Raw genomic sequence first — 14,232 nt, forward strand, 5'->3', positions numbered from 1 at the left:
TATAACTTCCTCTGGAAAATCTAGTTTCTGTCTTATTTTAAGCAGTTATTAAGAGATTCATATTTACAAAAAATAAATCAGAGGGCTAATTTTTCTTTATGAAGAATTCACTGAAGAATCTCCTTAAAATGTAATTTCTCTGGTTCATTTCAAATATAACTTTATATCAATTTCAATTTATTTCCTATTCAAGAACATCTGTTTGGGAAAATGAGGCAATAGAATGAGAAGCAGACATCCCTAATGTTCATGGTCAACCAGCAATTTCTGAAGACCACCCCAATAATCTTAGTATATGACATATATGTAGATGGTCGACTATCAGCTCCAAGATCGGCTCAGGAGAGATCATGGAAGTTGGAGAAGCCAGGGAAGCCTTGCATCGGGGACTGGAGGAGGTGCAGACTCTTGAGGAAGAAGTGGGAAGGTGTAGAAAGAGAGCAGGTTGAGGGGAGGTGAGCAGAGGCTGAGAGGCTGGAATGCATATGTGGGTCTGGGTAACTGTTCTGGTCCTTTGTCGGTGGTGTATATCCTCTGGGGTACAGAAGAAGCTCACTGGTGGTTGGAGGGATAGCCAAAGTGTTTCCATGGACTATTCAAAGGCCCGATCACATATAACTAGAAGGCATTATTAAACACACAATTTGAAAATGTAACCTAGACCAAAATATGTAAAGGGAAGCTTCTAAGGAAGAGTTCACTTCTTTCCTCAATAACTAATGCTGAACAGGGAGTGTTCCAAGCCAGACCACAAAATAGTAGAAAAGTCTGGGACCTTAAAGAGGCAAAGACCCATGAAAGAGCTGGGAGCTAAAACTGGCTGCTAAGCTGGCTAACTCCAAGTGTTCCCAATTCCACCCAGGCTGATGAAAACATCACTGTGGACATGGGGAGCCACACACAGCAGTTCCTGCTAGCATAGGCCAAGTGAGAGTAATGTAGGAAATAATTAGCTGGAACCCTGGAGAAAAGTTTTAACAATATTTTAATTGAGCTGAAGGAAATAAAATCCTTTAATAAATAAACACAAGCCTCTGTGTACACTGAGGTTCAGGTGGCTCACTAGTGGGGTCAAATGAACCACTAGGGTTCTCTAGATAACGCCTAATAGCAGGAGAGAGGGAGCATGACCAGGAAACACATAGAAGGCAGTAAGACCCTGGTTTCTGCAACATAAGTTGTTCTTGAGTTGCCTAGTGCCTTAGGGAACTAATGTCTGTCTAGTCAAGGCTATGGTTTTACAAGTCAGTAGTCATGTATGGATGTAAGTCGGAATGTGAAGAAAGCTGAGCGCCGAACAATTGATGCTTTTGAACTGTGGTGTTGGAGAAGACTCTTGAGAGTCCCTCAGACTGCAAGGAGATCCATTCAGTCCATTCTGAAGGAGATCAGTCCTGGGTGTTCACTGGAAGGGATGATGCTAAAGCGGAAACTCCAGTACTTTGGCCACCTCATGCGAAGAGTTAACTCATTGGAAAAGACTCTGATGCTGGGAGGGATTGGGGGCAGGAGGAGAAGGGGATGACCGAGGATGAGACGGCTGGATGGCATCACTGACTCGATGGACATGAGTCTGAGTGAACTCTAGGAGTTGGTGATGGACAGGGAGGCCTGGTGTGCTGCGATTCATGGGGTCGCAAAGAGTCGGACACAACTGAGCGACTGAACTATCTAACTAACTAACTAGGGAACTAATATTCAGTACAGGAAAATAGAGCAGGATCTCTCCTCATCCCCCACAACAGTACTAAACACAGAAATATTATATTCCTGTCAAAAGTGGAAAGAATAAGTTTATTGACATTATACTTGTTCTGTCTGTAAATCTGGCATATACAATTAGCTGCGTGTGTGCTCAGTTGTGTCCGACTCTGCAATGCCATGGACTGTAGCCCACCAGGCTCCTCTATGGGATTGTCCAGGTAAGAATACTGGTGTGGGTTGCCAGTTTCTCCTCCAGGAGATCTTCTTGACCCAGGGGTCAAAGCTGGGTCTCCTGTGGCTCCTGCACAGGCAGGTGAACTCTTTACCACTGAGTCACCTGGGAAACCCATATTCTCCAGGCAAGAGTACTGGAATGGGTTGCCATTTCCTTCTCCAATGCATGAAAATGAAAAGGGAAAGTGAAGTCTCTCAGTCGTGTCCAACTCTTAGCGACCCCATGGACTGCAGCCCACCAGGCTCCTCCATCCAAGGGATTTTCCAGGCAAGAGTACTGGAGTGGGGTGCCATTGCCTTCTCCTATATACAATTTACTTCTTACCAAATAAAATGGACAAAAGAAATACCAAAATGTGCATTTAAAAGCATATTCATTAATAAGAGTGATTTTCTCTAGGGAGAGGCCCTGGTTGGGGTTAGGGTTGAAGGCAAGGCTAGGGAACAAGGGTAGGAGACAGATTTATCTTTCAGTTTATATCCTTCTGTGTCAATTTAATTTTGTATAATGTGCATGTATTACTTATTCAAATAATATGCACTGATTAATCACATTTTTATAAATCAAAACCCAAGGAGTTTTACATTTCAGTAACTCTATTGATTAGTGACAATCAAATGTACTGAATAACGAAAGATCCATCATACGTAAAAACTGACCTTTGAGGCCAGTTTTTAAAAAAATTATGAGTAGATGTGAACATGGTCAAAATAAAGCTAAGCCTAAATTTTGGGACTGGAGGAACTGATGTACACTTTTATGTATCAGTTCACTAAATAGTAATGATTATAATGATCATAATAGCAGTATATAATGCAATATAGTTCATATACTTACATGCCAAGAAAAAGCCAAGTCTTTCATAGAGGTGACACGAGGCCACAATAAGGCTCAGTATCTAACTCTGTACCCGTGGATATACTATACTTCTAGAAACTTACCAAGGGTGTGTCTTTTCCTCCCACAATGCTGAGACCAAGCCCCGAACGCCCTTTGGATATTTCTATAATCATCTCCTGGCCAGGAATGATGGGACATGTGGCGGGGTCCACTGACAGAGGAGCCTGGAAACCACCTGGAGAAGAAGTGAGCACAGAGTGACTGGCAAGCAGGAGAAGCATCTCAGCTACTGCTCGGGGAGTGCAGGGTTTGTACGTGTTTATCATTGCACTCTTTTCCTGCCAAGTATCATGAAGGGAAACACTGGGTCACCACTCCCCATTCAGCCATGGATGAAACATGACATTCCTATGACACTTTTGAGATGAAGACAATAGCTACCACCAACCCAAACCATCAACCACTTTAGTTACACAGTATTTGAAATTTTTTAAATCTCAAAATATACCATGAAAACTGGAAATTTAAGTTGATTAAATAATTAAGTACATGTAGGTATATGCCATAATTACATATATTAATAATGATATATATGATATAAATTTTGAGCTATAGTTTTAAAATACTAGAAATAGTGCTTCAATACTTTCAGTTAGAGCATATCATATGAATTAAGACATATAAAGGATCCAATCAATAAAGTATGACAAATGAAAATAATCCCCAAATGGAAACATAGTAAAAGAAAATTGTGTCATAAACTGTAAAATTAATTGCTGGGTCCATAAATGAAAAGCTTGTTAAAAGAGTCACTGCTGTTTTGCTTTTAAAATTCATTGTTTTAGGCCAGTTTTTCTAAAAACTGGGAGAAAAAATATTTACACATGTCCATTTTCAGTCAAAAGTCACTCACACATTTTTCAAATGTTTGAAAAATCCAAACATTCAAAATTACAGTTTCAAGAGAATCTTATAATAGTTTCTAGAGAACTTCATATTTTTTATAATTAATTTTGATCACTGTGAATACTGATTCTTGTTGCTGTTTAGTCGCTAAGTTGTGTCTGACTCTTCTGCAACCCCATGGCCTGTAGCCTGCCAGGCTCCTCTGTCCACAGGATTTCCCAGGAAAGAATATTGGAGTGGGTTGCCATTTCCTTCTCCAGGGCAAACCCAGTGTTTGAAGTCTCCTGCATTGGCAGGTGGATTCTTTACCACTGAGCCACAAGGATCCTTACCTCGTGACAGAATTTGCTAAAGGACTGATAATAAAGGGCCCCATCTGCTGGTCAGCTGTGGCTAATGCACAGTGGCCAAGCTGACATCCACAAACCTCTGCTCAAGCAAGGGCCAGTAGACCATGGCCCCAGCACCATGAATGGCTTCTACTTCAAAAGGTTTAAAAAAAAACAGTCAAAAGAAAAATAACATTTCAACACATGTGAAAAGTATAGAAATTTAAATTTTAATATCTGTAAATAAAGTTTTATTGGAATACAGCTCTACTAATTCATTTATATCCAGTCTACAGCTGCTAATGGCAGAGCTGAGTAGCTACAAGAGAGACCATATGGCCCACAAGCCTCATATTTACTACCTGACTCCTTACAGAATGTTTGCCAATCCTTCCTAGAAAACAAAAGAAAACAGGCTCCAGGTAAGCCTGTAGGGGCTCTGCTCTGACTCAGCAATAATCATTGTCTCTGGGACAAAAGGGCACAGGTTTCCAGATGTTGCAGAAATGGATTTGAGTTTCCAAGGAAATTAAGGAAATGAATAGTGGATGAAACTGAGGCTCACTGGTCATCAGAAAATGTATGTAATTGCTATCTAAGAGGCTGTTTAGGGGATCAAATAAATAACGTGCTGGCTCAGCCCAGTGTCCGGCATAGTGTAGCATTCACATAGGTGCCATTCCTGACCACATGGAATTTATAAATCTAATGGCCTCTTGTTTAACAGTGAGAAATTTAGTGACATAGCCTCAGTAACAATTTTAAAATGCCGTATTAAATGAATATTAAACTGTAAACCTAATTTGACTCTAGATATTTATACAACATATGAATTTCATGCTCTATTTTTCACTAATTTACAATAAAAACAATGTACCATGGCAGTAGAGCTTCACGAATGCTTTAAAAAGTTCATGCTCCTTACATAAATCACTAGTTTAGTCTCTTGACTGAGGGAAAGCAGTCAGAGACACTGGAGGTGGCATTTCTTTCCCTCTTCTGCTTCTGCCTCACCGTAGCCCAGCTGTAAGTCAGTCTCGGTGTTTATTTCTCTCACAGAATACAGCCCAAGGCCTGACTCCTACCAAGTCCCCAATCAATGTTTGGCAAGTGGATGGCTGAATGAATCTAATTTCCACAGATTAAATTGTGGGATGATTAACTTCTGTTAACGAGGTAAAAATGTGGGATATTTATTATCAAGATTCCACTGGTCTACGTAGGGGTCATCTCACGTCTTCGGTAAAAGGCCAGGTGGTAAATATCTGGGGCTTTACATGCCATAACAGCTCTGGTGCAGCTATTCAAATCTCTCTTTATAGCGTGAAAGCAGCCATGGATAATATGTAAACAAACCAGTATTCCCATAAAATTTTATTTATGGACACTGATATATGAATTGTATACAATTTTCATGAAACAGTCTTTTGATTTTTTTCTAACCTTTTAAAAATGTGAAAACCATTATTAGCTTCAGGACCATATAAAAACAGATGGTGGGCCAACTGTGACCCAGGGGTCAGAGTTTGCTGACCACGTTCATTAAGTATTTTGGTAAAAATCTAGTGCTTTAGAATAATACCTGCCTCGTAAAATTTTTAAGAGTTAATGTTCATGAAAAAAAAAATGTAAAAGGCAAATACCATAAGGTGTCAGGTCTCCTAAATTCACGCAGGGTCATGTTTACCACTGGTGAGCAAGGTGTTTTAAATAGTCCTTCTTTTAAAAATGATTTATATTGGATAAAAGCAGGTGGAAATATTCATTATTCATTTTGAAGTTCTATTTTCAACCATTAGTCAGCATAATACAATCTAGCAATTCAGAGATAAAGTAAATACTTATTTCATTAAGCACTGAAAATTAACAGTCTATAAATAGCTCATATCAACATATGCAAGTCTACAATTTTGCTCAATGTGGTTTTTAAGATATACTACCTGTGAACTATATACAATCCTTTGGCATGATTAGATAATAATCCAGAAGCCTCAGATTCAAGTAGCATATATTGAGGGCCTTTTTTTAATTCTAGTACTTTTATATTCAATGAACAATAAGCAATCCCACTGGTGGAGATGAGGAAAAAGATGTTGGAAATCAAGCAACCAATCCAAGTCCCAAAGCTCAGGAAGTAGAGCAAGGATGCCAGCCAGGCTTCCTGACTCCTGATCCAGTGCTCTCTTCAGGACAACACAATCCTTTCCTTTTCTAAGGTTTGATGAATCAACTCAAGTCTGCTCAGAGAAAGAGTCATACCATAGCCTGTGAAGTCTGCATCTGTTGAATGGTATGAAGTTGGTGCCAAAGGTATCTCTTGTGAACTGAAGGACATTTTCGTTGAGTATTTTTGCTGTTTCATTTGGCTGCTGGCCTACAAAAAGAAGGAAAGTTAGATGAATGTCAGAGAAGAGGAAGGTAACAAAAGGAGAAGACTTTAAAACTGGGGTATTGTCACCAAAACACTCCAATAATGCCTCTTGAAAATTCAAGTTGGAGAGGTGGCAAGGGGAAGTTAGGATGATTTTTGTTACATTCCCCATGCTTCCTTAATTAACTTTAAAGCACTTTGGTGAAGGATGGATCAAGGAAGGGAAGAAGGACAGAAACCATCATTGTGGTTTATGTATGAAGCCAGAGCTGGGAAGCATTTTTACATGATGAAATCAACGTGAAGTTTACAGATCTGTGCTGAGCCCAGTGAAAAACAATCTATGCTGCGGATGTTCTGGGTACATGACACTGCCTGTCTCTTTTGGACACATTCACATGGTCAAAGATTCATGAGGTAGGTTAATTGACAGGAGGGGTAGGAAAGGGTAACAAGCATCTGCTGAAAGCCTACTAAGTGCCAGGTACATCATTACTCTTCATTTACCTTAAAAAAAAAAAAAAGCTTATTCACCTTCAATTCCCAGTGCCTGGAACATAGTAGAGCCTGGATAAATGCTGAATGAATGAATGAATGCACAGAGCATAATTGAAGACATGGAAACTCAGTGGGAAATAAATCTGTAACTCAATGAAAGTACAGAGACCTTTGCTGTGTGAGCTTTAGAAAATGAACTTGTAATTCTAAATTTTTGTTGCTAAAACCTCTAATGAGTATTAGTATTAGAAAACTAAGAAAAACCAAAAGGACTCCATGCTTGCTTAACAGGCAGTTAAGAAACATACAGAGTAACCTGACCTGCCTTCTGGATCTGTAGTTAGCCAGGGAACCCATCCCCAGCTGGAAGATTCTGGTGGAGACAGTGAAGCACCAGCCTGTCCCTGGAGTCTAGAAATAGGATCACGGTAACTGCTCCAGAACAACAACAGCCCAAGAGTCCAGCAGTGGAAGTCTATGCTTCAATACAAGGCCTTGTGCAGTATGCAACAAGGAAAGCAATACCACTCATTGTATATCTGTATTGTGCTCGCCAGTTTTCAAAAACACTTTCATATCCATGAATTCATTTAATCATGAGAATAATCTGGAGAATTAGACAATGTTACTCTCTTTTATAGATGAAGAAACCAAGACACAAATGTCAAGTGACATCTGAAATCACACAGTTAATTAAAGGAAGGAGTAGGACGAAAAGGTGGTATTTGAAGAATGCTACAAGTTTAAAGTGTTTATCAAACAGCTGCTAGGCAATGATTCTACTGATGTTCATTTTTTTTTCCTCTGCAGTTTTTCTATTAACATCATTCAACAGTGATTGTACACTTATTTAAAAAGACTTTCTGGAATACATATTTTTGGTGATTTTAAAAAGAGGAAAGTAGAAAAATGACAAACCAGGAGTTACTATGAGAAAACTGAACAATGGAACCACCAATCCAATTATTCTAAGGACCATATTCCCCAACCTCCTTGAAGCCAGACATAACCACAGACTAGTCTGTGTTATGGTATGGCACGTAAATAAACATGAATGTACAATTTTCAGATTGTTTTCTTAAGAACAATCCTGCCTTCCCCTTCCTTATATGAAATTCAGATGTAATGTAAACAACTGGAGCAGCAATCTTAGATAAAAAAAAAATAGATGCTAAATTTTGAAGATGGAAGAGTAATCAAATAATGATACAGTAATCAGATAAGAGGTGCTTGGGTCCATGACACCGTGGAGACACTGTCATCCTCAAACTGATCACAGCCACCCTGTTATGTAAAAGAGAAACTTCTTGCAGCAATTGAAAGTAATCTTAATACACACAGGACTTGTGTCACCTCTCCTTTGTATCATTTCAAAAAAGAAAATTGATAACAAAGCTATGTGCAGGCTACAGAAAAGCTTTTATGAAAAGCTGTGAATTTTAAAACAGGAAAGCACATGAGACAGGCATCACTACCTTATGACTTTTATAACAACAGGGAATGTTTGTTGCTCATCTTTATTTCCCAGTTCATGTAGCATCCCATTTCACTGTGTGTACCAGGAAAGTTTCCAATAAATATAGGTTGGAAAAATGAGGAAATAGTTCATAGAAACCAAGTGAAACAAGCACATATATTGAGAGGCTTGTTGTTGGTAGGTGTGATGATGAATGAATGTAGCCGCCATGATTCATCCATTGACATAAAATCAAACTACTAAGTATTGAAAGATAAAGATTGGATTTGTAGACTGTAAAATTTGAGTATTTTAAAGTTACATAAAAATATTTTAAAAGATGAAGGACTGCACTTGCTGTTGAGTGTTACTATATTCTAACATTAGAGTTTTAATGGATTTTATAAGTCATGCAACCAACTAAACCAGGGGTTCTCAACCCTGTCTTTATAACAGAAGCTGTTAGGGAGTTTAACATTTATGAATGCTAGAACTCCTATTCTAGACCAAAGAAATTGGCACTAGGGATATGGAGCTCAGACAAATGTTTTCAGAGGTAGGGGTAGGGATGTTTGTCTTTTTAAGTTGAGATTTATTTTTTAAAGTTAAACCATGGATTCTTAACCCAGGATAAAGTGAAAGTGAAGTCGCTCAGTCGTGCCTGACTCTTAGTGACCCCATGGACTGCAGCCTACCAGGCTCCTCCATCCATGGGATTTTCCAGGCAAGAGTACAGGAGTGGGTTGCCATTGCCTTCTCCGTTAACCCAGGATAAATGAGCTTCTATCATTAACCCAGGATAAATGAGCTTCTAAATGGTTTTCAGAGGGAATCCTGGGAACTACATAACCTGTGTGTTTGTAGCAAAGTATACCAGTGTTTTTCTTGGAAAACAGTCTATACTTCATCAGATCTTCATGATAGGGAAAAAAATCACTACTCAAAAGAAGATATGAATTGCTGAGCTTTCTATCACTAATTAGCTATGTGACCACTGACAAGCCACTCAACCTCCCACATGTCCTCATCTTTAAATCAATGGTGATAACTCTTCACCTTGCAAGGTTGTTGTGAAGATTGAAAAGTACATAAATAAACCTATCACTATTTCATGAACAACTTAGGAGTTCAGTTAATAATAGCCATTACTGGTTTTATGTCCTTTGATAACATATTAATAAATGATCAGCCAGTTTCTGATTGAAAACCTTCAGGGATGAAAAATTCCATTTCCACAAGGAATCTATTCCATTGTGGAACAGCTGAAATGGTGGCGAAGTTCTTTATGACAAGCTGACACAGCTTCACTGAAGATGTTGCCCGCTGATCTCTGAGCCATTTCTCTTCTGCAGCCACAGAAAAGGGTTATCATCACTTTCCCAAAGGAGAATGTTTTATATATTTAAGTGCTCATTTTTCAACAGGGAAAAGAAAGGCCAGAGGATGTACAGGATTCACCCAAGTTCTAAAATTCTATGGGTTATAAAATTTTAGAGATGCTTGATATGTGTCTTGAGACAGGTGGAAGTATAGAAAGTACTATCACATTAATTGTATTTGCAAATACATTACCTAAGTTAAAAAAAAATCTGGTTCTAATTTTTTTTTAATTCCTTAGTTTTCAGTTGAACTAAATTTTTTCAGTTGAACCTTATTTTTAAGGTTCTTTCTACATCTATTTGTTTTTATTTAGGTTTCTGGCATACAATTTTGGATACTTTACAAAGGCATTTTCTTTGGTAAGGTTTGAAATATCATATATTCCCCGTAAACTCTAGTAATCTGTAGTTCCTTAAACATAAAACTAGTTAATATAGTAATAATGTAAACTTTAGCAGCACAAAAAAGTTCTACAATGACAAAAGTACAAACATTTGACAGAAATTTATATTTTTTTAAGAAAAGCTATACGTACAAGAAACATTTGTTCTTATATTTGTATTTCTACAAAACTATAAATTTTTCCTCTTAAAATTTTTATTCATGACATTATGTAGGACATTACGAGGCCCTCAGAATTTAGGTGTAAATGTGTTTTCAGAGATGGCTCACTTTCAAACACTTCCGTAGGGTGTTGGTACAGGGACACAACAGAGGATATTTCCAAATATCCTCTATGCACACCCTGTATAGAACAGGTGATATAGCTGCAGACTGTCACCAGGTTGGTAGACACATCATAGCTTCCTGCCAAGTAATAAAGGATCAGATTTCATTAAAACCATCTCCTTTTCTTTTGGAACCCATCATTATAATTCATACCATCCCAGTAGAGCAACCTAAAGGGTCAGTTACATACATTGTCAGCTGGACATTCCAGTGCCTTTTGCTGACCTGCCAGCACACCAACCACCTGGGAGATGTCTTCCTGAAACATAAAAGATAAGGCCAGTTATCAGCATTACAGGGTCAACTGCCCTCTCCAACTTCAGTAGTTAAGCACCATTTAATGAGGCTTCAAGTTACTAACAAAAATGACACACCAGGATGAAAAGTTTTATTCAGCCACCTGTAATAACTCTCAGAAATGAATGCAGCTTGTCATTTCCGAATGCTCTTTTGGTCCTTTCAGATATGTCAGCCTTTAAGCCTATCAGATATCTTCTTATGGTCATTTCAGCCAGAGGTTTTTCTTCTGCTGTCATGCCAGTGATCCCCATATCTATATTTATACCGAGTGTTAAATCCTTTCAAGTTTCTAGTCCTGATATTAGAATTTCTTTCCCCTTAAGATATCCGATTTAAGGCAAAACAGCACACTCATTAAAGACACTGGGAGATAAAAGATATGTTACTCAGAGCTCCGTGGAGAAATGTGGACTTCAGACCTGAGAGATGCAAAGTATCAAAACATATGTGAAAGTGATGTGCAGTTAAAAGTACAGTTAATCAAAATAAATGATAACAGCGATAAACTGGGCAGAATGCTTATCTCTGCTCCCACCATATCTCATCCTTTTTTTACAGGCAATTTATAGGGGAAATTATTATATGATGGTTTACTCAAAGGCATGAACTCATGCATTTTGTTTGACCAAGCAGGGAACATGGAGAGAAGCTGATCTGGATAGGAGAAAGGATGGGTTTACTCTAACAACAACAATAACACGTGTGCTCAGTTGTGTCTGACTCTTTGTGACCCCATGGACCATAGCCCGCCAGGCGCCTCTGTTCATGGGGTTTTCCAGGCAAGAATACAGGAGTGGGTTGCCATTTCCTCCTCCAGGGTATCTTCCTGATCCAGGAATCGAATCTGGGTCTCTTATGTCTCCTGCACTGGCAGGCACAATCTTTACCACTGTGCCATCCATGGGTTTATTCCAGCACTTGGTAAGTGTCTGAGAGACACCCAGGCGGAGAGGTCAAGTACACAGTTGGCAGGTAGTTAAGCTATCTCAGGATGAGAAGAAAGGTGGGACTTGTAGAGTAGAGTGTTAGGAGTTTGTGACCCTAGCTCCTGAACTTAAAAGTTCTGAAATCCTGATCAGGTTACCTGACCTCTCTAAGCCTGAGTTTCTTCATATACAAAGTGGGAAAAAATAAGAGCAGTTACACAGTAGGGATGTTGAAAAGATTAAACAGAGCAATACATGAAAAGCACTTAGCATGGTACTTGGCAAATAGCAAGTGTTTAATAACGATGCTAATACGCAGAGTGAGAAATTTCATGAGAAATGCTGGGCTGGAAGAAGCACAAGCTGGAATCAAGATCGCCAGGAGAAATACCAATAACCTCAGATATGCAGATGACACCACCCTTATGGCAGAAAGTGAAGAAGAACTAGAGACCCTCTTGATGAAAGTGAAAGAGGAAAGTGAAAAATTTGGCTTAAAACTCAACATTCAGAAAACTAAGATCATAGCATGTGGTCCCATCACTTCATGGCAAATAGATAGGGAAACAATGGAAACAGTGACAGACTATTTTTTTGGGCTCCAAAATCACTGCAGATGGTGACTGCAGCCATGAAATTAAAAGATTCTTGCTCCTTGGAAGAAAAACTATGACCAACCTAGACAGCATATTAAAAAGCAGAGACATTCTTTTGCCGAGAAAAGTTCATCTAGTCAAAGCTATGGTTTTTCCAGTAGTCATGTATGGATGTGAGAGTTGGACTATAAAGAAAGCTGAGCGCAAAAGAATTGATGCTTTTGAACTGTGATGTTGGAGAAGACTCTTGAGAGTCCCTTGGACTGCAAGGAGATCCAACCAGTCAATCCTAAAGGAAATCAGTCCTGGGTGTTCAGGAAGGACTGATGCTAAAGCTGAAACTCTAATACTTTGACCACCTGATGCGAAGAACTGATTCATTTGAAAAGATGCTGATGCTGGGAAAGATTGAAGGCAGGAGGAGAAGGGGAAGACAGAGGATGAGATGGTTGGATGGCATCGCCAACTCAATGGACGTGAGTTTGAGTGAACTCCGGGAGTTGGTGAGGCCTGGTGTGCTGCGATTCATGGGGTCGCAAAGAGTCGGACACGACTGAGCGACTGAACTGAACTGAACTGAACTGAACTGAATGATGATAGTGAATGAAACCTACCTATGATAAACCCACATTCCTAACTCTCTTTTAGGGTTGGTGAAATTACCTGGATAGGACATTTTCTCCTTTGGGGAATGCTGGCATATTATCTGAAACTCCCACCCCAGTCCGCACTCTGGTTTCTTCTCTGGACATACTGGCATACTCTTTCTTCAACAGGGTCCCATCAGATTTGTAACTACACCATATATAATGATCAGATTATGCCCAGTCATTCATTATTATTAGATTAGGTTATAATTTCATTTTGTCTCCTTAGTCTCCTATTAGCTTCTAACCTGAGAGATTTAACCCCACCACATAATATTCTGAGACTACAGCTTAGGACTCCTGGATGACTGTATCACTAGCTGCCTACCTGTAACTTATTTTTTAGGACCATAACTATCTCTCATTTAGATTTTCTCTTTTTCCCCCATATGGGAGAAAGAGCCTAGAACTCTTTTCCTCATTCCTGGCTTTTTCCTTTTTTTAAACTTTACTTCTAAACAGATTATGTGACATAAAATGAATTTTAAAATTACCTCATCCTTTAATGCTTCCTTGAGCCCTGGCATGGTGCCCCTTAACAGTATGACTGATTAATTTTATCACTATTTTTAAAAATTTTTAATTGGGGGATAATTGCTTTACAATATTGTGTTGGCTTCTGCCATACAACAGTGTGAATCAACCACAAGCATACGTATGTCCCCTCCTCTTGAACCTCCCCCCTCCCCTCTCCCCCATCCCACCTCTCTAGGTTGTTACAGAGTACCAGGTTGAGCTCCATGTGCCTATACAGCAGCTTCCCATTGACCACCTCTTTTACAAGCGGTAGTGTAGATATATAGGACTTCCCTGGTGGCTCAGACAATAAAGGGGGAGACCAAGTTTCAATCCCTGGGTTGGAAAGATCCCCTGGAGAAGGAAATGGCAACCCACTCCACTACTCTTGCCTGGAGAATCCCAAGGATGGAGGAGCCTGGCAGGCTATAGTCCATGGGGTCGCAAAGAGTCAGATATATATATCCCACCCTCCCCTTCTCCCTTCAAAATGTGTCCAAAGCCTGTTCTCTATGCTTGCATCTCTATTCCTGTCCTGCAAATAGGTTCATCTGTGCCATTTTCTAGATTTAATATATATGAGTTAATATACTAATACAACTGATTTTGTCTTATTTGCTTCTTGAACATACGGCAGAATAGAACATGAGCTTGATAAAGGGCTAGTGTTGAATGAATCAAAGTTCAGGAACTTAAATCTTGAGTGCATCTGGGTAGATTTCAGAGCCAGTCATGAAAGAAGAACACACAGCGGAAGTGACCCTGTGGCCTCTACTTTAAAGGATCACAGTCAAAAACA

At 39.2% G+C, this 14,232-nt stretch overlaps 1 protein-coding gene across 1 annotated transcript in view; it reads right to left on the bottom strand.

Moving 5' to 3' along the window:
* PATJ (PATJ crumbs cell polarity complex component) overlaps positions 1-14,232 on the bottom strand; it is a 371,645-nt gene that overhangs the window by 72,929 nt on the left and 284,484 nt on the right. Inside the window, exons 31-33 of the mRNA XM_052636620.1 lie at positions 10,639-10,707; positions 6,274-6,388; positions 2,881-3,014 (exon numbers count right to left, since the gene is read on the bottom strand). Of these exons, the coding sequence (XP_052492580.1) occupies positions 2,881-3,014; positions 6,274-6,388; positions 10,639-10,707 (318 nt within the window). The remainder of the gene's footprint in view (positions 1-2,880; positions 3,015-6,273; positions 6,389-10,638; positions 10,708-14,232) is intronic.

This window comes from Budorcas taxicolor, chromosome 3 (genome assembly GCF_023091745.1).
Source record: "Budorcas taxicolor isolate Tak-1 chromosome 3, Takin1.1, whole genome shotgun sequence".
NCBI lineage: Eukaryota > Metazoa > Chordata > Mammalia > Artiodactyla > Bovidae > Budorcas > Budorcas taxicolor.